The 22,608-nt window shown below is 37.3% G+C and overlaps 4 protein-coding genes across 8 annotated transcripts in view; 2 read left to right on the forward strand and 2 right to left on the reverse strand.

The window, feature by feature from the left end:
- Positions 1 to 15,639, reverse strand: part of vipr1a (vasoactive intestinal peptide receptor 1a) — a 56,577-nt gene extending 40,938 nt beyond the window's left edge. The window contains exon 1 of the mRNA XM_079612323.1: positions 15,621 to 15,639. The gene's annotated coding sequence lies outside the window, so the exon portion shown is untranslated. The remainder of the gene's footprint in view (positions 1 to 15,620) is intronic.
- Positions 1 to 22,608, forward strand: part of rpp40 (ribonuclease P/MRP 40 subunit) — a 114,821-nt gene that overhangs the window by 3,085 nt on the left and 89,128 nt on the right. The window lies entirely within an intron of this gene.
- On the reverse strand, positions 2,224 to 12,091 carry dnajc1 (DnaJ (Hsp40) homolog, subfamily C, member 1). The gene is made up of 12 exons (XM_079612319.1): positions 11,138 to 12,091; positions 9,939 to 10,040; positions 9,760 to 9,806; positions 8,504 to 8,669; positions 8,296 to 8,393; positions 8,116 to 8,206; positions 7,920 to 8,004; positions 7,639 to 7,802; positions 7,440 to 7,559; positions 6,729 to 6,777; positions 5,331 to 5,785; positions 2,224 to 3,583 (listed from the first exon to the last, which is right to left on the reverse strand). Exons 1-12 carry the CDS (start codon positions 11,288 to 11,290, stop codon positions 3,515 to 3,517), a joined length of 1,599 nt encoding a protein of 532 aa, XP_079468445.1. The 5' UTR covers positions 11,291 to 12,091; the 3' UTR covers positions 2,224 to 3,514.
- On the forward strand, positions 14,587 to 21,917 carry bmi1b (bmi1 polycomb ring finger oncogene 1b). 5 transcript variants are annotated; one of them, XM_079612334.1, is made up of 10 exons: positions 14,587 to 14,742; positions 18,831 to 18,962; positions 19,088 to 19,184; positions 19,381 to 19,436; positions 19,635 to 19,685; positions 19,784 to 19,892; positions 20,083 to 20,125; positions 20,220 to 20,318; positions 20,427 to 20,507; positions 20,841 to 21,866. In XM_079612334.1, exons 2-10 carry the CDS (start codon positions 18,845 to 18,847, stop codon positions 21,168 to 21,170), a joined length of 984 nt encoding a protein of 327 aa, XP_079468460.1. In that variant the 5' UTR covers positions 14,587 to 14,742; positions 18,831 to 18,844; the 3' UTR covers positions 21,171 to 21,866. The 5 variants fall into 5 exon arrangements, with proteins under 5 accessions (XP_079468460.1, XP_079468458.1, XP_079468461.1 ...); XM_079612332.1 differs by lacking the exon at positions 14,587 to 14,742 and adding an exon at positions 15,756 to 16,155 and having other exon boundaries at positions 20,841 to 21,917; XM_079612335.1 differs by lacking the exon at positions 14,587 to 14,742 and adding an exon at positions 17,810 to 17,887.

The raw sequence follows: 22,608 nt of genomic DNA on the forward strand, positions 1-22,608 counted from the left end.
GTATAAATATTGGTTTAATATTTATAAATAAACTGTAAACGTGATAACCAGCAATTGTTAAAGAGCTATTCTATTTCTATGATTTTTTTTACTTGAATAAAACCTAGATGTTACCATTTTTTCTCCATGTGTAGACTTTATAAGCGCCGGTATGTAAATACATGAACCCTGAAGTGGCTGGAATGAAGTAGTTGCGTTGCGTTTCCTCTCACAGCCACGTGAGGGCGGCAGACATCTTTTGATACAATTCCGGATTGTCAATCAAAAATACTGTCCGGAGCAGATTGTAAAGCATCTCGTTAAGCATCTCGTTTGCTTATTAATTTCAAACACTTGACCATTTCGTAATGTCTCGCGTAACTTCTGTGTTGTTATGCTAATAGCAATTTGAACAGTGTATTGTAATTTCACAAATAAGCTACATCTCAAATGTGACTAGCTGTAGCAATGGTTCCACTTGCTGGTTCCAGCAAGATGGTTTTTGTTTTTGAGTGTTTGCTCATCTGCAATACATCTCTAGATATATCCTATTAGATGTTATATGTAGCCTACATTTATAAGTTGCTTTAAGATTTAGAATGTAAAACTGCTTTTTCTAAGATGTTTATCTGATGTTTTTGTACTGCAGATGCCTTCCAGATTAACAGATTAGCAGAAATCTTAAAGGTGTACCTGTGCTATTTGGGTCCTGCAAGCCTGAAAAACATTTGTGACTGTAGGCCTACAACAGGTGTTAACGTGTTGCCTGTTGTTGTAATATTACGGCCTTCTTGTATCATATTGAGAACAGTGTGTGCGGGTAGTTTAGATTACAACATTGACCCCCAGTTTCACTGGGCTTAAAGGGATAGTTCACCCAAAAATGAAAATTACCCCATGATTAGTAAATCCCTCAAGCCATCTTAGGTGTATGACTTTCTTCTTTCAGACAAATACAATCGGAGTTATATTAAAAAATGTCCTGGTTCTTCCAAGCTCTATAATTGTACTGAATAGTAGGGCTGGGCAAAAAAATCTATTTTTCGATTAATCGATTTTTAAAATGTGGTCGATTCAAAATCGATTCTCAAAGGCCAAAAATCTAGTTTTTTTCCATATTTATTTATACCTATCAACCAAAAGCCAGTATTAGTTTTCATAGTATTCATAGGCTTGCAGCCTCCATGTTACAGCTAATGCTGTGAGATTTTATGTTAGTTTTATCTTAAACATAAAATAACCTGATCCCGATTGATCAAGGCATGCGACTGTTCTGACTTGTCTAATTTTCAGCATCAATTTTTCATCTTGCATCAAAATCCTGTCTATTCATTGTATGCATTTGAAGTTGGGTTTTAGATTAATATACAGGTTTGTGGCTCTATTTCTTTTTATTAATTAACCACTCGTAAACTTACGTTCACCATTTAAAAATAAATAAATATGGATTTGTATGGAAATTGAATCGAGAATCGAAATCGAATTCAGAGCTTGCGAATCAAAATCGAATCGAATTGGAATATCTGAATCTGAATCGAAGCGCAGAGGATAGAGCAAAACAAATACCGGTCACGAATTAGAAGTCTAAAACGAGAATTGTTAAAGAGAAATGTCTGAGGATTTTGATATAAGAAAATAGGAGCTTGAGTTTCTTGCCCAGCCCTATTTGTTTGAACTGCGAGAGGCGTCAAAGCTTCCGCTACTCCTACATAGCGTCAGGGGTTACACTTTTGGCGTAAATCGACTTGCGCAGGTCGTTTGCCAGAAGCTAGTTATTTTAAATATGGATATTTTTCTTACACAAACACATCGCGTTGCTTCAGAAGGCCTTTAGTAACCCCCTGGAGTTGTATGGACTATTTGTATGATAGATTAATGCACCTTTTTTGACTTCAAAATCAGGACTGCCATTCATTACCATTATAAAGCTTGGAAGAGCAATTACATTTTTTTTTTATATAACTCCAATTGTATTCATCTAAAATAAAAAATACACCTAGGATGGCTTAAGGGTGAGTAAATCATGGAACTATCCCTTTAAGGCTAGTCCTAGACTATATTGCATGTTTGAGCTGTTGTAACTGAAACCAACTTACACTGAAATTTCTTAAAACATATCGTTGCCATTGTTTTGTCTTGAGATGCAAACCAGTAATGTTTTTTTTTTTCTAAGGCACAATAATAAAAGCTAATAATAAATATAAATAATATAAATATAAAAAGGCCTAATCCTGGCTTAATCCAAGCCCTGTTTGTGAAACCAGGCCATAAAACCTTAAATCAAATAACACAAGATTAAGAAATTGATCAAATTGATTCCCAAAAAACAACTTAAGGTGCAAAACGTACTTAAACTGGTTTTAGAGAAATTCACGGCCCTGGGCAAATAACTATCACTAACTGCTGTTACCTATTCTATTTTTAGAATGTGTCTTTTTCCACTCAAAAGATGATGTGAAGAATTTTAAACATTTAAGATATTTCTATAATCAGAAAAGTTGCATTGTGTAGCAAAAATAGCATTTTGCAAACTGCTAATTATCTTAAGCTTTCCAAACGTGTATTTCATAAACAATTCTACAATATTATATGTAAAAAGAATAAGCCCAACATTATCACTGACATAGGCCATTACATGAAAATGCAACATTTGAAAATTGCATCATCTCAAAGCTGTACATACAGTAATTTTATTAGGGTTGATTTAAAAACCACTGAAGAGAATTAAAGGGATAAGATGTACAAAAAAGTATCCCATAACATTATACCCTCTTTTCCTTTAATAAGGTTATTCTTCCATTCTGTGGCCTCAATTTCCTAGTCGAGTTAATGACCTTAGACCCTGAATCAATGCATTATGGAAATGGCCCTTAGAAATATTAAAGCATAGGAATATTTAAAATACTGTTGCACATAAAATTTAGATGACAATATTTTCAACAGTTTGGACTTTGCCTACATAAGAGGCAAAATAATTCCACTTATCTGTAGTTGTTAAAGAAAGTAACATTCAAAACTGTCAAATGTCATTTGGTTTATGTTGACGATGAAGGTAATACTTTCAATAGCAAATCTTTCCATAAGCGCAACGTTGTTTAAATGTCTTCAACTGAGAAATAATTTTGATTTAATCTAAATCTACATCATGGCAATATATGAGGACAACTCTTTCATACTCTTCAAGATAGTCAATATGTGCTGAAGCATAATAATGACTACATGAGAGACTGACACCTTAATTATTGCAAATACTTTATGTGGTAACAAATGACCAAAACAGATTACAGCACAACACATGCTTCTGAAATTGGGGGGAAATAAAAATTAAAATGTGTCTCTTCTGCCCCTCAAATGGTTGCATAGAGAAACAAAAAAACGAGTAAACGATCTGAAATTGATTCTAAAATAAATAAAAGCTTCTTTAAATGCTTTAAATTAATGCTGACGTTTCAGGCTCTGCTGAAAATGACACATGGTTGCATTAAGGCACATAACAAGCAGGTGAGAGGTACGGTGAAATACTGAAGACCAGGAGTCAGCTTTTAGCCTGCTTCCGTTTCAGAATCAGCTCCGCCAGGAGTTTATAACGGGACATGCACTCCTCCTGAATAGGAAAAAGAGAATCAATTCATCGACTAATATCAAAATCAGCTTTTATGTGCAGATAAATATTGATTTAAAAATGACCTATTATGCTCTTTTACAAAGTCGTGATTTCGTTTCTAGGATCCACTAGAATAGGTTTTCATTCATGAATGTTAAACAAAAAAAAAAAAAACATTTTGTAGCAGCACCTCTCTTCCCAGTCTGTCAGAAACGCTCCGGGGTGTGTTTCCCACACAACGATGTAGATAGCAACTGTAGTAACATGGCCGACCGTCGCACCCCTGTCGTTTGAACCACATTGGTTCAACAATATAGGGCTGTCATGAATGATGTCACTCGCAGGTGGAGAGGTAATAACTTCTGCTAATTAATCTATTCTTAATCTCCCAGATGCTGCTGTACCGAACATGGCACTGTCAGGATTATGTTTTGTTTAGTTGCATTTTCCTTCCCATGTGTTTGTTTGTTGTGCTTCAGTTCAGTTTAGTCTTGATTGCATCCTAGTCAGGGTGTTTTCACACTGGCAGTTTAGGTGGGAACGGGGCACGGTCCGCATGAAAAATTGGTAATGTAAGCTGTCATGCGGACCTGGGTTAGACCAAAGCTGCGGGAGGCACTGGGAACAATCGTGTAAAATAAAAATAAAAATATAGGGTAAAACACCCTTAGTCTCCTTGGTTACTGATTACATTAAGCTGTCTATCATAAAGTTTTCCTGTGTATTTATACTCCCGGTTTTCTTTCAGTTCATTGTTGGTTTACGTCTGTTTTGTGTGGTTAGTGACATTATTCTCTGTGTAATCTCCTGTGTATGTTCTCCTAGTAAAAAAGTTGTTGTTTGATAATTATGTTCCACGTCATTTTGCTTTATTAATGTTCGATTCATTGCGGATTCCCTCATACATCATACTCCGAAGTTCCCTTGCCCTTCCCTTTTACACACATCAGCACTCGATTGTTGACAAGCAAAAATATATGGATTAAAATGTTTATCTATATACATATATATATTTAAACAGAATAAAAGATACAGAATGTACTGTATGTTGAATTGCTTATTGTGCCGAAGAGCATGATCGATTTAAGTCCACCTGACATTTAAAAAGAAACTATGCTTCTAACCACAGCTTGAGAGGTGTAGTTCCAACCATGTAAGTTTGCGAAGCTGTTTGCGAATGTTCGTCCGAGCTATGGTGTCGGGAGATTCCAAAGCATATAACCATGTTGGTAACGACTGAATTTGCGACCATAGTTAGCTAACAATGCTTTCGGCATATGTACCCTCATTTAATTCTGGTCTCTACGAAGCACCTCCTTCCAAAAAGCACAATGTGCTCTGATTGGTCTGCTGAATCAGTGTGTTGTGATTGGTTATTTCAGAAATGTCACACCTCTTACTGTAACTGTGTTAGATCCGGGGTTGGAAGAACAGAGTTTCTTGGACATGGCCACAACACAGAACTAACGCAACTCAATCAGGTCTCGCCCCCTTTATTTTGTGCATACCGGGAATTATTTAAATAATGGACTACAATCGATGCATTTCAGGGAGTTCAGAAACAGTGCATACTGATATAGAGAATTACTTATTTTGGAGTGGACTTTGTGTTTAGTAACTTTGCACGCTCTTTTTCACGCTCAAACAGCAACATTACACATTAAAAAATGAGAAAATGTAAAAATGCATAATAGGTCCTCTTTACATTCATTTTCCAATGACTCTGAGTGAGAACGTTGATGCTCACCTTGGTCTTTCCAGGCACCACCTTAGCGATCTTGTCCCAGCGTTCAGTGGTGCCTCGTGGGTATTGCTGTAAGGCCAACTCCAAGAGCTTCTGCTGGTTCTGTGTCCAGACGTCATCAGCAGCACTGGGTTTTTCTTTGGAGGATGATGGTTTCTTCTCATCTTCACTGTCTTCATCAGCCGCTGTTGGGTCGAAGTCTCTTTGTCTGCGTCCTTTCACCCTCTCCTCCACTGCTCCAGTTCCAGTGTTGCCGGCTGCAGACTTTTTTGTCCTCCTCCTGAGTGCTTTGCTCTCCGAGTCCTCTGCCCCAACAGGCTCTCCCGAATCCTCCGGCTGCTGCTGCTGCTGCTCTGAGGGCTCCTCTCTCTGGGTCATCAGACTGTCAGGCACCGTGACAGCTCTGGAGCTCTTAACCACCACTGCACCACCCTTCAGCTCAGAAAGCTTCACCAACCCTGGAAACAAAGACAAAGTGGAGAGAGATATGGACATGAGCAGTGTTGGGGAAAGTTACCTTTAAAAGTAATGCATTACAATATTGTGTTACTCCCTTAAAAAGTGACGCAAAAGTTACGCTACGCATTACTTTTCCAAAAAAGTAACTAAGTAAGTTACTTAGTTACTTTTTTGGAAAAGTAATGCGTTGCGTAACTTTTGCGTCACTTTTTTCCCCACCTGGGCTTGTTTTTTTATAACACAAAAGTTCTATTTTTGGGCAAATGTAGAGACTCTTTCACACCAAAAGTGAAATAATAATCCTCAGGCTGAAGGAAATGTGTACAGTAGAGGAAGGCAAACAAGCAAACCTTTCTATCTAGCCTATCTATAGTCATTTTTGCTTATTAAACTGAATCATCGAAGGTCAGAAGCAAGTACATTGGTCAATAAAGTGAGATTACATGTATACAAATTTATGTTTTATTTAACATATTTAGTTATTGGAGGTTTGCATAGTATTATGATTCTGCATTTCACTGATTTTATTCATTTTGAGGAATATTGAATATTTTTTTGTGCAAGTGAGATGAGTAAATGCTCACATTTAGTCTAGAACTACAATAAACATGTTCTCTCTCACACACACACACCTCTGCACTTTGATTTGTCTCAACATGAGAGCTGTCAGTCAATAAATGGGAAAACAAAGTAACTTGCGTTACTTATTTGAAAAAGTAACAGATATTTTGTTGTAAATTTTAAAAGTAATGCGTTACTTTACTAGTTACTTGAAAAAGTAATCTGATTACGTAACTCAAGTTACTTGTAATGCATTTCCCCCAACACTGGACATGAGTAAATGTTCAGGCAGATATGCTTGATAATATATCACAGTTGGTGAAAAATTTAACCTAGCAAGTGAACTTATATTCAAAATCTTTTAATGAACGAGCAGCTTACCTGATGTATTGGTGACAGAGTCTTTGACTTGCTTCACTTTTGCGGTCACCTGTATAGAAAAAAAAGTTCACATTTTTAACAAGACTTTTCTGTATTGTTTTACAAAACCAAACCATTTTTTGTTTCAGTGTCTCTTAAGACACATCTACCTACAACTCAAAATATAAGCACTGAAAAAGCTAATGTGCATATATAATGTGCACACTAATTTTGTTTTTATCTTTCTTTTATTAATCCGTTTTTAACTACAGTACATTTAATATTATCATCAATGATGAAAAAAAAAAGTTGTGGTGCTTAATATTTCTGTGGGAACCATGATCCATTTTTTTTTAGGATTCTTTGATAAATAGTCAACTCAAAGGGACAGCATTTATTTGAAATAGAAATTGTCACTAACATTGTAAAACATTTTTTTATCAATTTAAAGCATTCTTGCTTAAAGTATTAATTTCTGCCTCAAACATTTGAATGATAGTGTATTTGTTCGTGTGTGAACAAAACTAAACAGTCAGGTGACGCTGCTATCTACTATTTAAAATGCACAAAAATATGTTTTTATATATTTTTATTTAATAAATGTATTTTTTTTTCCACAGATTAAGTTGTGGCTTGTATGTAACACTGATTAAATCTTACATGTTTATATCAGCATTATCACTGCTATCGGCCTACCACTAGTCATCATAACTATACTAATTATAGACTCACCTCATTTACTGATCTGCCTAACTCATGTGCAATCTTCTCCCATCGGCCTGGCGTTCCACCAGGAAACTTGGCCATACAGCGAGAGAGCTGGCTAAGACCCTCCTCCGTCCACTCGTGAACCTTCAATCGTCACCAGCCATTGGTTATTGCACATCTTACATTTTAAATCAATGTTCTTTCAACAGACACAAAAACGTACCTTCTTCTTCTGCTGTTTTTTATCTTCTAACCAGTCATCCATTTGATCTTCAATATCTTCAATGGACGTTCCCTGATCATATGTTGGCACAAAAGCTGCATTTGTACTGGGTTCATAGACTGGAAACTCCACTTTAGGTTTCTTCACCTTGGGTCGTTTTTCTTCTGCAAAGCAAGATCGGCCAGCATCACATATTATTAAGGATCACAGTCACAACTGAATCCCACAAATTATGTGCAGAGGTCAATGTGCAACGTATGACTGTGTTATCGTGATCTTACTCTGCTGCATTTCCTGTTCTGCCAGAGCCTCTGCCTCCTCTTTTACTTTCATTTCCTTATAATCTTTGTAATACTGCTTCACATCCTAAAATACAACATACCATACGTCATGATTACAGTTGTATATATGCTTGAATTTTCTGAGTGTCTCTTTGGAAAACACTGTTCAAAAGCCTCAAATCTGGTGGAACAGTACCTGTATGATATGAGGGAGAGACTTCACTGAATAGTACAACCAGATGCTTAATTTAAGAGGCAGAATGTCATGCCAGTGTGGTCTGTCAGATCTACAAAAAGAAAGCAAATATATACAAGTCTGACTAGCAGTGTCAACATCTCCTCTTCTTTAAGAAAGCATCTGTTGTTTTTAGGTTACCTCTCATTTTTGTCCTGTCCCAATGACTTAATCTCCTCTGTTGTCTTACTGCTTTGCTTCTTCTTCTTCTCTCTTTTCTTCCTGCTCAGAAGTTCATCCTGAGAAGAATTATGACACAGCAGCTCTCACTGGGCAAGCTAAAGTAAATGTAGGATTTCAGCTAACATTACATGATGACGACTCTGCTACACAACGATTCATCACTTACCAACTGCTTCTCAAGGTAGATGGACCATATAACTGCATAGTGACCCACAGTCAGAATGAGGAAGAGGAGGAAGCCCAACTCTCCATTACTCATCTTCCTAACACGTCGATAGTAGAAGACAGGCTGTCTCCAATCTGGCAGCCCATTAACCAGGATGTCGTCATAACTGTGAAGGCAGTAAGAAACTACTATGTAACATCTATTTTTAAAAGACTTTAGCAAATGTAATACACAGTTCATAGACCCAGTCACAGTCACACTGATGCAAACAGTGGTTTGGTATCTTACTCATGGGCATAATGTCAAATTATTGAGGTTCCGATTTCATCACTCTTTAAGAATGTATGTCAATCTATATCCTGATTCATTAAGCAACCACCACCCCTATGCAACAGGTAAAGACCACCCCAAGTCATGAGAACATCTGGTAGAATAGTGGTTCTCTACCAGGGGGCCGGGAGTCCCGGGACCTACAGGGGGACCTCAGCAAACTTCCAAGGAGGCCACAGGATGGCTTTGAATTATTTAATTACATATAGAACTTAAAATGCTAAAAATACAAACAAATAAAGAAAATGTTTATATGTAAATTTAAATAATACTTTTCTAATTCAATAACTATAAAAAAACAAATAGAAACTTAAAATATTTTGTAAATCACACAAAGAATTGTGATTAATCGATTTAATATATTTACACTCACATTGCCTGTTAATACTAACATACTCTTCTATCTACCCTCTCACTTTCTCTTATGTCACCACCACCACATATACACTTAACTGCCATGGGAGCTAGAACTTTTAGCCATACGGCCCCTACCCTATGGAACTCTCTCCCTCTCGATATTCGTAATAGTGATAGTCTGCATACTTTCAAATCCTGTCTTAAGACCTATCTTTTTACCCAGGCTTTTTTATGACTGTATTTTTGTATATTTTACTGCATTTATGATCCATGTGCTGTTATGTTTTTGTATTTTGCAATGCTAATGGGCTTTGTTTATTGTTTTTTTTATTTATTCTTATTACGGTTTTATTTGCTTGTAAGGTGACCTTGAGTGTTATGAAAGGTGCCATTAAATAAAATGCATTATTATTCTAATTACAGCAGAACACATCCTTTGAATATTGCATTTATCTGCAGGGTCTTTAAATCAAATGTAAGGCTTTTTAAGACCTGCACAAATAAAACTAACACTGTTTGAGAATCACTGGAGTATGATGAATTAAAAAAACAAATCATGAGAATCTCACCTTTGTCTTCTTTCCTCATCCTTGAGAACTTCGTAAATGGCAACCAACTAGTAAGAAATGACAAAGAAGATATTTCAAATGTAATGAACTGAATTACAAAATGTATGTTGAAGCAAGCAATCAACATGATCTACATTAAGCCAAAGAGTACTTTCATTCAGGCTTAACAAAACACCTACCTGTCGAAACTGGTTTTCTGCATCTTCATCTTTGTTTTTATCTGGATGTAATGTAAGCGAGAGCTTTCTATATGCTTTCCTGATCTCAGAGGAGGACGCATCCTGTTAGAAACAGAATCAGGAACATTACAATCATAAACACTTAATTGCCAATATTTACAAGAGTCAGAAAAATATACTCTGAGACTACACTGCAGTAGGCTACATGTTATACACGTATATATGTAATAAAAATCATCACATAGGCTATGATCCTTTTGGTAGCATAGACCGTGTGATTGGATTGCGTTTGGTGTTTCAGGCAGAAATACTAGCAATAAAATCAGCAACATTTTTGTCATAATCTCCTTTCCTTCATGAAGAATAAAATGACTACCACTAAACATACTGTAAAAATGTTAGCAATATCAGCTGGAATATGCGGCTTAAACTGGCTGTATCTGGTACACTGGCAACAGCTACCAGCTGTCTGATCATACCAGTGTGGTTAAGATGTTTTATGGTAGCTGTTTACCAGCATGGACTAGCTAAGAATAATAACCATCTTAGACCAGCTGGAAACTACCAGCTCCTAAACAGAGCTACAACCTTCTTCTTCTTTTTTTGCGGAGAATTAGCATTATTAATATTCGACAGTCAATTCCTGCAAGGTACAGGTATAGCAGCGGACTTTGTTTCATGTATCCCCAATTCCCCATTTATCTGAATAGTGGTTGAAGCGTTAGGAAAGAAAGTGAAACCAAATGTTTTGTGTTACGCGTAACGTTAGCGGTTATGATTATAAAAGCTTGGGCTCTTCGATGCATGAATTACCACTTTGCAACTGAATGGCGAAATGAAAGCAGGGCGATAAAACGATCGTTTATGTGCTGAGCAATGACACGTCATGTTGTGTTGTATAGGCCCACAGCCTGGAGGTTTCTTTGTCAATGGCCACCGCCGTCCAGGTTCTGCAGGAGGCAGAGTCCGTCTACAGCAGCTACCCTAAGTCGGGGGGCATGTTTGTGAGGCTGAAGAGAGCTATTCAGCTAATGTGTTTGGTTACTTTGATAAAAATGCAATCACTGTAAACTCTGGCGGCCACACTGCGATAAATCAATGTCGGTGCGCTGCAATATGCAGTTTGCCGACACCGTTTGAATGGCCCGAGTAAAATGCGTGACAAATTTGAATTACGAGTTACATCAACTTGTTCTTACCTGATTAACCGAGAGGAACTCGTAGAAGGTTTGCGGGATTTCCTCCACTAGATCGAAAAGCTCCAGGTCTGCGTCCCATGCTAATGTTGGCAATGGCTGAATAACGAACAGCCCGGAGAACAACACCAGCGTAAGGATCTCGGGCAAAGCCATTGCTGAAAGTTTGATATGTTTACGAAGGTTTACCACACACTGTCCATTCGAAACCTTGGTTTTGAGACGCCTTTAGCATAACTTCCCGTCGTTTGGCTCAGACAGGCCCATAGCTCGAGCTCAGCCTGCTGTACGTACACACGTTTCACATGCAGCCGCCACAGCGCTAGCCAATAAGCATGAAAGCTTCAGTGTAGCGACATGCTGCGTGCGTCGTGTCATGTCCATTCTTACCATGAGAGTATGCTACTTTCAGGACCCCTAGCATTTACATTTTTCAGGTATAGATTATTTCATAATTGTATCATCAAGTGAGCATTATGTGTAGGCTATACCGGTAGATAGGTAGCAGTGTTTTTTTTCTTTCTCCCAAATACAAAAAATGATCTCGGCCTCGTTGGTTCCAGGCTTCCCCCACGTCTAAAATATAAGGCTATCTCTTTGGTCTTTTCCTTGATTGTAAAATAAGTGGTGTCACCAGCAGAAACGTGTAGCCTACTAGGCCTATTCTTTTCACTATTTATTTTATGATTGGAGAGATATGACAATTCAACCCATGTTGAATGTTGCCCACGCTGTTTGTTGTTCTCTTAACCTAATAATCTAATTTCAATAGTTGGTCTCAATGTTCACAATTTTGATCCATTCATCCCGTCTCAGGGCTACATTCATCCCGTTTCCTTTCGACAGAAACGGGGCCATGGAGGTCAGATGAAAGTCGATTAAAACTGTCCTACTGGCAGCAATAAACTCAAGTGAACAGTGCATTGACTAATATCGCATGACTAATATCTCACGCCTGGTAGGCTAGTAGCCTAGCTTTTCTCGGCGATTTTATGAATAAGAAAATAATGAGTGATAGCTTGACAGATCATAGTCAAAACATTTGAAATGCTAGTTAAGATATGCTATAAAGCTTAGTTATCTTTAAAATATAGGGAGTAACCAAAATATAGTTAAATATGGGAATTGACGATAATTTAGCCTATTTTATAATCCATTTGCGGAGATGATCAGTGACAGCCACTTGGTCTACAATAAATGCAAGTCTTTAAAAAGATAGCCTTTTTATATAATATGTTTATATTTATTTTATTGTCATTTATAGGCCTATTTTTTTTCCAATTAACGTAATGCCATGTTTTCTAGCTTTGATTTGGCCATTAGTGAAGTTGCATTTAAGACGTGCGTAAACATGTTCAATTCTGTGACATTCTTTAGGGAAAACTTAAAAAGAAAAAAAATTCTAATTGATCCTAAACTTCTAGCCCAATTTAGAAACTCATGAGGGCGTCGTTGCGCTAGTTATAGTAGCTGTCAGTGGTTGGCATTTTTAGTAACAACGGAAATCTGAAACAAAACATAGCTACATCTCCATTTTCTTTTAGTTTAGTGGAAAATCTTTAATTTAGCCATGTTCATCGTTTGTTAAACTCTTGTCCTTGAGGCGGCACTGACCATGTGTCAACTTTAGGGACGCACGCAATGATAACGTGTGACGGGGGAAGTGTCATTTTGTTATCAGTGAGCAATTAAAACATCCAGTTAGAGCAACAGCTTGAGGTTTAACCACGTGACATGGGAAGGGAATAATTCTGCAAAATAGACTACCCTACTAAAGAACGCATTGCAATATTGCAACCGCCTAAAAAATATTAGGTATTAATGCGTAGCTAAATCAATTAAAGCGCGCAAGCCAAAAGCACGATTTAACAAAATGCTATAGCCTACTATAATTAACGGCTCTAAATAAATAGGAAATAAAAAAACATTTTCACTGGGCCATAGCCCATTTTGCTGATCTGTTTACGGTTTTTGTTTCCCATTTTTATAAATAAAATATAGAGCATTTTTATGTGTCTCTGTGAGTTAAGTAGGCTAATTTTATTAAATACATCAGAATTACAAACCTTTTACACATCACGTGTATATAGGCTATCCATATTTACTGAAAATTGGCATGTGAACATTTCCACTCCACTGTATCAGTCTCATGTAATCTAATCAATTAGCCTATATATATATATATTATTTTTTTATTTTCTTTCTTACAGGTTCTTTCTAAGCTGTAGGCTAGCCTATGGCAGTATCGGAAAGGAATTTAAAACTTTATTTGGCTATTATTAACGAGCAGAGTTCTTAAATACATTGAGCCAATAAGAAGCGGCACAAATCATTCAAATAAAATCTGAACAGATTATTAACGCTTTAACAGTGAAATCGACGAGGCCTAGGAACGATATACGCGGAGGTATTGTAGGGAGACGTAACACTACACAAGGGGGAAAAAATGCAAACCAGCTTTGACTTATTTGCCATGGGCTAATACTTGCATACATTTGTATAAAATATTAAACCAGTAATATCACAATCTGATGTCTGACCTTTTTGTCCACACATTATGCTTTATTAGCTTATAAATTAATATAATGATGGAACAATATTCATGTTTATTCATGAAATCGTCGTCATTCGATTTAGACCATCAAAGACATAAACTCAAAATAAAAACTCAAAGCGGCTTTATCTGTCTTGACCTACAGCTCCCATTCACACATCAATTTTGTGGGATCAGTAGACACCAATAATCAATACAGTCATTAAACTTTAAGTCAATAGTCTATAAGGCCGACTTTTTGAGAGATCTGCTCATTTTGTTTGTCAGTTATACTTTTTAACAAGTCGCTTTTAATTGTCTTCATGGGCGAAGATGAGAGAACCGACCATGAAAGCGCTCGTGCTTTTTATGTATGTGTAAATAAGATTCGGGCCCATATTTCTTGGGGGTAGGCTACCTTAATCTCGCAAAGAATGGGTAGCCTAAAACGAAAGCGTGCAACACATTTGTATTAACTTATTTCTTTTATTTTCCTATGCTGTCTGTGTGCACTAGCAACACGTTGTCAAAAACGTTAGTCTGTAGGCTATCTCTCCAAAGTTGTTGAAGATTTCGTGCTGCGTTAACACCCGCCTGGCGATTGAGATATACGGCCATTTTGATGAGTTACATCTGCAGTCGGAATAAAGAAATAATCGGTAGGCTATCCTTGAGAAAAGTATGCTATAGTCGCTGAATTTACAATTGGCTTATCCTGACCAATTCGATTGATGCAGGTATGGTTTGTTTGTTTTTATAGGCAATATATAATCCATGTGAAACTGATACGACGTGGTGACACAAGAAGCTTTACGTTTTGCAGAAGCCGGAACGGTTAACGCGAAAGTGCCTCGGGTTTCTGCCAGCATGCTGAGCGTCTTTGTTTTCGCTGAAGTGCCTGTAGAGCAGCTGACGTCATGGCAGGCGGACTGCGCGTGTGGTTTCCAGCTGAACGCATGCAGTGTCCTAAACCACAGTCCAGCGCTACAGAGAAAAAACACCACACCGACCACAATTCCACTGATTATCTGAAAATGATGTGTGATCTGAACTGTTACACTAAGGGAACGCTTAGGTAACTGCATTTATGATCTGTCGAATTTGTAAACGCAAAATTGAAGAACAATCTTTTTGTTTAAATTGATAAGTCTTCCCAACAATAAAGTCAGGACTGGTATAAAGTAGCCTGTGAATGGTAATTTAATAAAACATGCAGTTGCTTAGAAACGCCTTTCTTTCAATGTGCCACGTTCGATATTGTAGCAATAGCTGTAAAGGACAGAATGTCCCGACCCATTCTATTACAAATTCTAAAGATATTCACATCAAGAGGTTGATTTAATCACCACTCTACTTTTATTTTATGACCGACATAACTTCACTGTAACGTGTGAAAATTATTGTGAATAAAAACATTACGAGTCATCATCCATAGGCTATGAGGCGCGTATAACTTCTAAACGGAAAGGCCAGAATTTTCTATTTGGAGCACACGTTTAAGTCAACTAAAAATTTAGGCAAACCAAAAATTAGGAATATAAATAGCCAATAAGACTCATTTCGATAAGGTTTTTTGCTTATGGTTTAAATAAATGTAGGTAGCCTATAGCCTAAAGGCAAGTCAAATATTGTAGGCTATATGCGTGTATAGGTCTAGCCTACATTGAGCAGCATTTACACATGCACCGGGTAGCAAAAAAGTTGGCAATTAAACCGTTAATTTTACTAAAATAAAAAAAAAGAGCGTGAGTTAATGAATGGAGATTTATTTGAGCGATTATTGATTCCTCTTGCATTAGCCTACTTTTATGATTCCATTGTAAAAAGCCTAGTTTGACGTATAGGCTATTCAAAATAACCATTGCACGTCTTTTGCATCTGGGCATTATGATTTGCGTGAAAATAAAAATAGGCAACATCTTCTCCAAAAGTTAGTTCATTGCTTATACGAACCACTCCGACCAAACTACATGGCTTAGCGAGAGGTTTTCCTCTTCAGAAGTGGTGATGTGGGTGGTGAGGGTTGACAAAGACATCCGTCAGAGGGGTACCCTATTGATGATATACCCCACTACTAATTCCCAGGCTACCCGTAAGGAATGAGATCACGTGATGGAGTGGGGCGGTCGAACTAAGCCATTTTGGGGACTGTGTCAGTTCGCACACACTCAATCAGACACTGTGTTTTTCCAGATCGCTGTGCGGGAGCATGTACGCCTCTGGAATTTAACATCTATGACCGGAATCTGTGGATTTATCTTTGAATCAAATCGGAAGGTGTCTGCAAAAGCTAAGCTACGGTAACATATGTGCAATTGCGCAAGAAGGCCACAATGAGCACGGTGGTAGTGCGCTAGTTCGAGCCATTGACAGCGTCTGCAGCTCATTCCAAGATGGCCGCTTCAGTAGCATTCATTTTTTGCTGATCGACTCTCAAGTTTCATTGTCTACCACAAACAAAGCTAGGAAACCATCGGGAATATACTGGGTATGTACGCTTGGATGTACAAAAGAGTGGAGTAACGAGCTCTTCTGATTTTGTTTAATTTTCCCTTCTTCGGAGGCAAGAGAGTAATGTTGCCTCTTGTATCTGATCGTTTCTCATACGAATTTCATTTCAGTTTTCTCACATTTTTTAATTAAACGCAACCAATGGCATATGTTAACACAATGTGCACGTCAATGAGTATGGCATCTTTGTAAAACTAAAGTATATTGTTCTCTTCGAGTGCTGTTTATAACCTAAAAAGTCGGCGCGCGCTGAAGAACTGGCGAGTTGGGTCAGGTGTTAACGGGTGTCCACATTCATCCATTTCTTCTCGCGCTAAAATCAATCATTTGCTCTCTTATTTTATAGAATTGAGCAGTCTAGAGAGTGTATATTTAAGAAAAAAATACTTCACAGTGTTTTAATGGCGTCGGTTAATTTTATTAACTTAAATTCATATGCGTATTTGTTGGGTATCTCCTCCTATGGCTGTAACAGCATGACATACCATTATTTTGAGGTGGTTAACTTCCTAGTAAATATATTTTCAAGCGTGTTTACTATTGTTTATTTGTCACTAAATGTAACGCGTTTTGGGTGTTTTAACAAATATTCTAAATCATTGTTTAGATTCAATGCAACCTTGATCTCACACGTCAGACTGAACTGAACTGTGTTTTTTACAGAGAAGGATACGAATCCTAATTCTAAGATTTGACACTTAAATTTATTTTTCGTCAGTCTGATAAAATATAGATCATAATTTTGAATCAGTCAGTGGTTGACTAAAATGTGACTCACCCCCCGATGTGTCACACGTTCATAAAAAGGGGTTTGAGAACTCCATTCAAGGAATAAATAAATATTCTAATTATAACTTAATTAGTTCTCATACCAAAGTTCTATTCTCTGCCATTTTTTTTCCTGGCCATATTTAAATGACTAAGCCGTCACTGACAGATAAACTGCTGGTTTTTTCCTATGTCTGGCCCGCATTCTGTGCATATCTATATAGCCTAGAATTTATTAATCTTATAGGCCTATATTTTTCCCCACAAATTTTGCCACAACGCAAATGTGTAGGCCTATTTAATAGCCAAATCATAAAATGCTTGCTATAGCTTCTTTCTGACAGTAAAAGTAAGAGGACACATCATTGTTATTCTGAATATGAAGATTTAACTCTGTTATCTGCAGTAGCCTATGCGATAAACTGTCAGATTTACTGGAACTGCAGTTTTTTCTTAACCTATAGTCTGTTCTTGTTTCTTCATAGAAAAAAAAATCTTTGTTCCGGTTTCCAGTGCTTTAGTGTTAAATCATAGTACAATTTGAATATTGTTTCTAAACCACATTATCTTGTGAGTTTTCATTATTGGTCGAGCCCGTGGAAGGGCCAACAGTTCCAAACCAAAGCACACATGCTTTTTTCGCCTTCGCTTCGCCTGTTTCGTTAATTCTCCGATCTACACATTTAATTAACTAAAATAATTCAGTCCAACTTCATTAAAGACAGTTGTTACTTAGCCTAATAAATAACTAAAAGTATCTACAAAAATACTTTCTTATAGCTATTTTTTTGTCGCTGACTGCAAGGTGTTGTTCTGCACTCTTTTATTATTCGCTATTAGAACGCGATTGAGCTGTTGTTGTTGTTGTAGCACTTTATAAGATTGTAGTAGCTTATGTCCTTAGAAAGATGTTTTCTCAGTCACTGAGCAACTATCTGAAGGTTGGTCTGTGCCAAATGTAGCCTAGATCGTCTAAATGTAGCTACGTGACTGTATTTAATACGTTGGATTCAGTACGCTTTGCATTGGGGAGGTTTATCATGTAACATTCGCAGTTACGGGATATTGGTATCTGCATGAAAATGTATCATTTTTGAACTAACCACAGGCTAATATCGCAGGCGAGAGATAGCGGGACACATACGCGAGCTCTCGAGCTTCCGTTGACTGCATGTGTTCCTCATCGCAGACATCGGGAAGGCAGGGAAGATCTGTATTCTCTATCAGATTTGGAAGCGATGCTTGTAATGGTGGTTGTACGACGTGTTTAGATGATAGTGATCATCATCACTGCTTCTTCAACAATAGTGTGTGGTGCACAGGTCGCAGCCTCACGAGGGCGAACCCCGCCTGGACGCGGGGCTGTCTAGCAAAATGGCAGCCACGTTCAAGCAGCGGCATGTTTTTTAGCGAGAGAAACAGTGGTCGAGAGGAAATGATCGCGCTTTACCGCCAATAGGTTGAATTTATGGTCATAATGATCCGGACCATCTGTGAATCATGCGAGGCATGCGGCTCCGTTTTGACTGGCACAATGCCAATTACAACCCCGTCGTCATAGCAACTGTAAGTGTGGGCATTTTAGCTTTAACTCTCACCTGTACGCATCCCTGCAAATAAATGAAAACCATTTCAAATTGTGCGCGGACACTTCCCTTGAATGCCAATGAGTTAACCCAAAGGCGATATGATTTTAGATTAACACATAGCCTAGTTTATTTGAGTTGTCAATTGTCGGGTTACATGTTAAAGGTGTAGCCGTCTGTTTGTGTTGCATTTTTGTTCGCTTTAAGTGCAAGTTGACCATCTACTTGAGTAACCTGACTATTTTTATTGGCTATTAATTATGACTAAATATTAATTAGTGTCTTGTTTGGTTATCAGGTCCGCGAACTCTCATGACAATGCACCGAACAACAAGAATCAAGATAACGGAGCTCAATCCTCATTTGATGTGCGTTTTATGTGGAGGATACTTCATTGACGCCTCCACCATTGTCGAATGTTTGCATTCATGTAAGTCTGAAATCTGTCATAATCTAGTATGTTATTAAATTAATACTTATCTTTAATGCTTTGCTTTGTTGGGCAATTTAATTGATCGGGTAGGCTAATTCAATTGTCGTTTGTTGTTTTCACAGTCTGCAAAATGTGCATTGTGAGGTATCTGGAGACCAGCAAATATTGTCCTATTTGTGATGTCCAAGTTCATAAAACAAAACCTCTCCTCAATATCAGGTAATGATTATGTGTATTTTAATGAAATACTTTATTTCTGATTACCATAATACTATCTCACTAGCCTAAATACTGCTACTTCTGGAAAATACAGTAAAGCTTTGATTTTCTGTAGGCTAAATGAACGACTGAATGAATACAATGTTTCTTTATATAGATACCAAGTAACCCTTCAAACAATGCTTGTATATTTCAGGTCTGATAAGACCCTTCAGGACATTGTTTACAAGCTGGTGCCTGGTCTGTTCAAAAGTAAGTGTAAAAAGTTTGTTCATTTTGATTACCGTATATTTATTAATTTAATTTCTGAAGGGGCTGGGCATTACATAACTTCTGACAAAATGTCATGATGTGACTAAGGGCTTAATATTTGAATGTTTTTTTCCCTTCAGATTTATGTTAAAAATTGTCATAGTAATAACACATATTCAATGTGCTTTTGTAACTCAGATGAGATGAAACGAAGGAGGGATTTTTATGCGGATCATCCATCAGTTGATGGTAAAGTGTTAAGCTGGTCATTGTGATGTTTTAAATAATTCATAAGCAGTCTTGTTTTTTTTTATTTATCTACATGTAATTATTTATCTGTCCTTTAGCTACTAATGGTTCTAATGAAGACCGAGGAGAAGTGGCAGATGAAGACAAGAGAATCATTGCTGATGATGAGATCATCAGTCTGTCCATTGAGTTCTTTGATCAGAACAAGTAGGTTCAGTTCAATATAAACTCCTTACATTTAATTATCATTAGAGATCACTTTCATGTTGCTTATGAAATTGACAATGACATGGTAATTAATAATATATATATATAAAAAAAGTAAAAGTAGTTTGCTACACCAGACATGAAGTTTATTAGATAGACATTGCATTCATTTTTTTTTTTAAATGATCAGGTTTGATAGTAAAGATGGAGAAGAAAAGGATACCACAAAAGAGGTAATTAATTTCCTAATTAATAAAATATCCGAGAACAAGTCTCATTGAGTCAGTTTTGAGGGACTATACTGAATGTTTGGTCTGATTTTCGTAGGTGAATGTAAAGCGGTACTTACAATGCCCTGCAGCGATGACAGTAATGCATCTCAGAAAATTTCTCAGAAGCAAGATGGATATTCCATGCACCTTTCAGGTAATCTTGTTTGCATTCACTTTCTAAAAGGTTTCATCTGCTTTCAACACCTTTTATATATTGACAAATTGAGCTTGTTTAGATAAGATTCTTTCTTTCTTTTTTCAGATTGAAGTTATGTATGAAGATGAGCCATTGAAAGATTATTATACTCTTATGGATATTGCTTATATCTACACATGGAGAAGGGTAGGAGTATTGAATCTGAGATATTTTAAACTGTTATTATACATTTTAGGGTGAATCCCAATTCTCTGTCTTACCCCTTTCCCCTTTAGTTTTTGCACGTTCACGTGAGAGAAAGGGCTATCCCACTTCTCGTTTTGATCGAGGGGTAGGACTAAGGGGAAGTAGTAGATACCCCTTAAAACCAAGTATTTTTGCGAGCTTACTTGAAAGCTAGGGGTTCCTTCTCACGTGAACGTGCAAAACTAAGGGGAAGGGGTAAGACAGACAATTGGGATTCAACCTTAGTCTGATATCTTTTAAAGCGGAGATAATAACATGTTGATATTTTTACAGAACGGGCCCTTGCCATTAAAGTACCGAGTTCGCCCTGGTTGCAAAAAAATGAAGTTGACCAGCCCAAGGGATGATATGACCGGCGGCAGAAGGCCTGATACAGAAAGTGATTCCAGCAGTGACAAACCAAACAGCCCGACTGCTGCTGCCGCCCCATCGACATCCTCTTCTCTGCCCAGCCCAAGCACCCCTGTCCAGTCTCCACGTCCCAACTTCCCCCATATCTCCACTCTTAATGGAGTCTCTGCCAAAGTGGGCCACAATGGCCAAACTCCTTTCAGCAGCAAAGTCTGCAAAACTTCTCATAATGGCTCCAACTCTCTTGGGTGACTTTATGGATGCCAAAGCCATCAACCCCATGCAAACAGAGCTGTGATGTAGATGCTTTCTTTATAAACCACCTCTTACATTTTTTATATCATTTTTAAATATATTTGTTTTGTCACCATGTGTGAAAACTTTGTAACACAGCATTGTTTGTGTTATATTTTGTATTAATTACTATTGCATAACTAATATTGTGAAGAGTAGCCTACTGGAGGGAAACTCTGCAAGAAGGAGAATGTATCTCGGTGTTTTATAAACTTGTCTTGTTCGTTTAGATTAGAACATCATATGTATATAAATCATTTCCTTGTCCATGAAGTCTCCAATAAAATACATGGCGGCACGCGGAATGTTTATCCAGATCGTATGGATTTTATTCGGCTGCAATGTGTAACACCACTAAATTTGCAGATTAAAGGGCATAAAGGCAGCGTCAGTATTGTTTTGGACAAAACCAGAAACTGTAATAAAAAAAAATAACTGATACGTATGTGCTCGTTGTATAACTTAAGTTGAGAAATGTAGAATCACACGATGATAAAAACGGACTAAGAAAGGACTCATCGCGTGATACTACAACATTTCTTAACTTCTTTCTTGCTCTACAGTTCTGTTCAAGCGGTTGGTTGTTTGTTATTTACTTTGTCTAAATAAACATTTTACTTTTTTTATTACCAAATACAGTGTGTGGACTTTATCAAACAAAACTCCTGTGACTTTTTTTTTTACCAGGCAGACCTAGACTCTGCGTCAACCCTACTTCGGCCTTGAATAAATTCGGTTCTCAGGTCAAAGGAAGCTGTTTATATTTTACCTGTACAACTATAACTTAAATGGTTTAAAACAAAATTTAATGGTTAAACTGCGACATTTGTGGTCGAATAGTTTCTTACCGTTCGACGCCTTCGTGAAGTGAAGTGTAGGTAACGTTAGGCCTAATTTTCAGAGCAGGAAGGCTGTGCTTTGACCCTGACCAATAGAAATGCCAGTTATCCACTTAGTGTTCAAACAACAACAGATAATGACATGGTGGGTGTAAACTAGAAAAATACGAGTTTATAAGACTATCCCGTAAGAGAAAAATAAAAACAAAAACAAATAAATAGTCGGTCAATAATCACAATGAGATATAGCTAACTTACGGCTTTGACTATAAAGTAACGTTATAAACGTTAAATATTGTAAAAGCTCATGTCTAGCCACGAAAATAAACATTTAGCTGTAGGCTAAGTTAGCCTAACTTACTTGTAAAGGTAGCATTAGCTAAGAAGATCGCTCCCTTCTTTAGGGCTTCACTCAGCTGAATGTCAGACCTTCACTGGACTATAACAGGTCCATGCACACTGAAGATTTACATAAATGTTTACTCACAGTGCACAGTAGGCTACGTCCATTTCGTTCTCGTAATTAAAATAGTTCCTAGGCCTAATTATCTTAACTC

The sequence above is a fragment of the Phoxinus phoxinus genome (assembly GCF_949152265.1).
Source record: "Phoxinus phoxinus genome assembly, chromosome: 5".
Classification (NCBI taxonomy): Eukaryota; Metazoa; Chordata; class Actinopteri; order Cypriniformes; family Leuciscidae; genus Phoxinus; species Phoxinus phoxinus.

Excerpts from the sequence above, each read along its gene's own strand:
- dnajc1 (XM_079612319.1), bottom strand. The coding sequence starts at position 11,290 with ATGGCTTTGCCCGAGATCCTTACGCTGGTGTTGTTCTCCGGGCTGTTC. Across the intron at positions 10,041-11,137 it reads AGTTCCTCTCGGTTAATCAG|GATGCGTCCTCCTCTGAGAT; the intron begins GTAAGAACAAGT and ends TGTTTCTAACAG. Across the intron at positions 6,778-7,439 it reads TAGGCAGATCAGTAAATGAG|GTGACCGCAAAAGTGAAGCA; the intron begins GTGAGTCTATAA and ends TTTTCTATACAG.
- bmi1b (XM_079612331.1), top strand. Across the intron at positions 19,893-20,082 it reads GAGTTCTTTGATCAGAACAA|GTTTGATAGTAAAGATGGAG; the intron begins GTAGGTTCAGTT and ends TTAAATGATCAG. Across the intron at positions 20,319-20,426 it reads ATATTCCATGCACCTTTCAG|ATTGAAGTTATGTATGAAGA; the intron begins GTAATCTTGTTT and ends TTCTTTTTTCAG.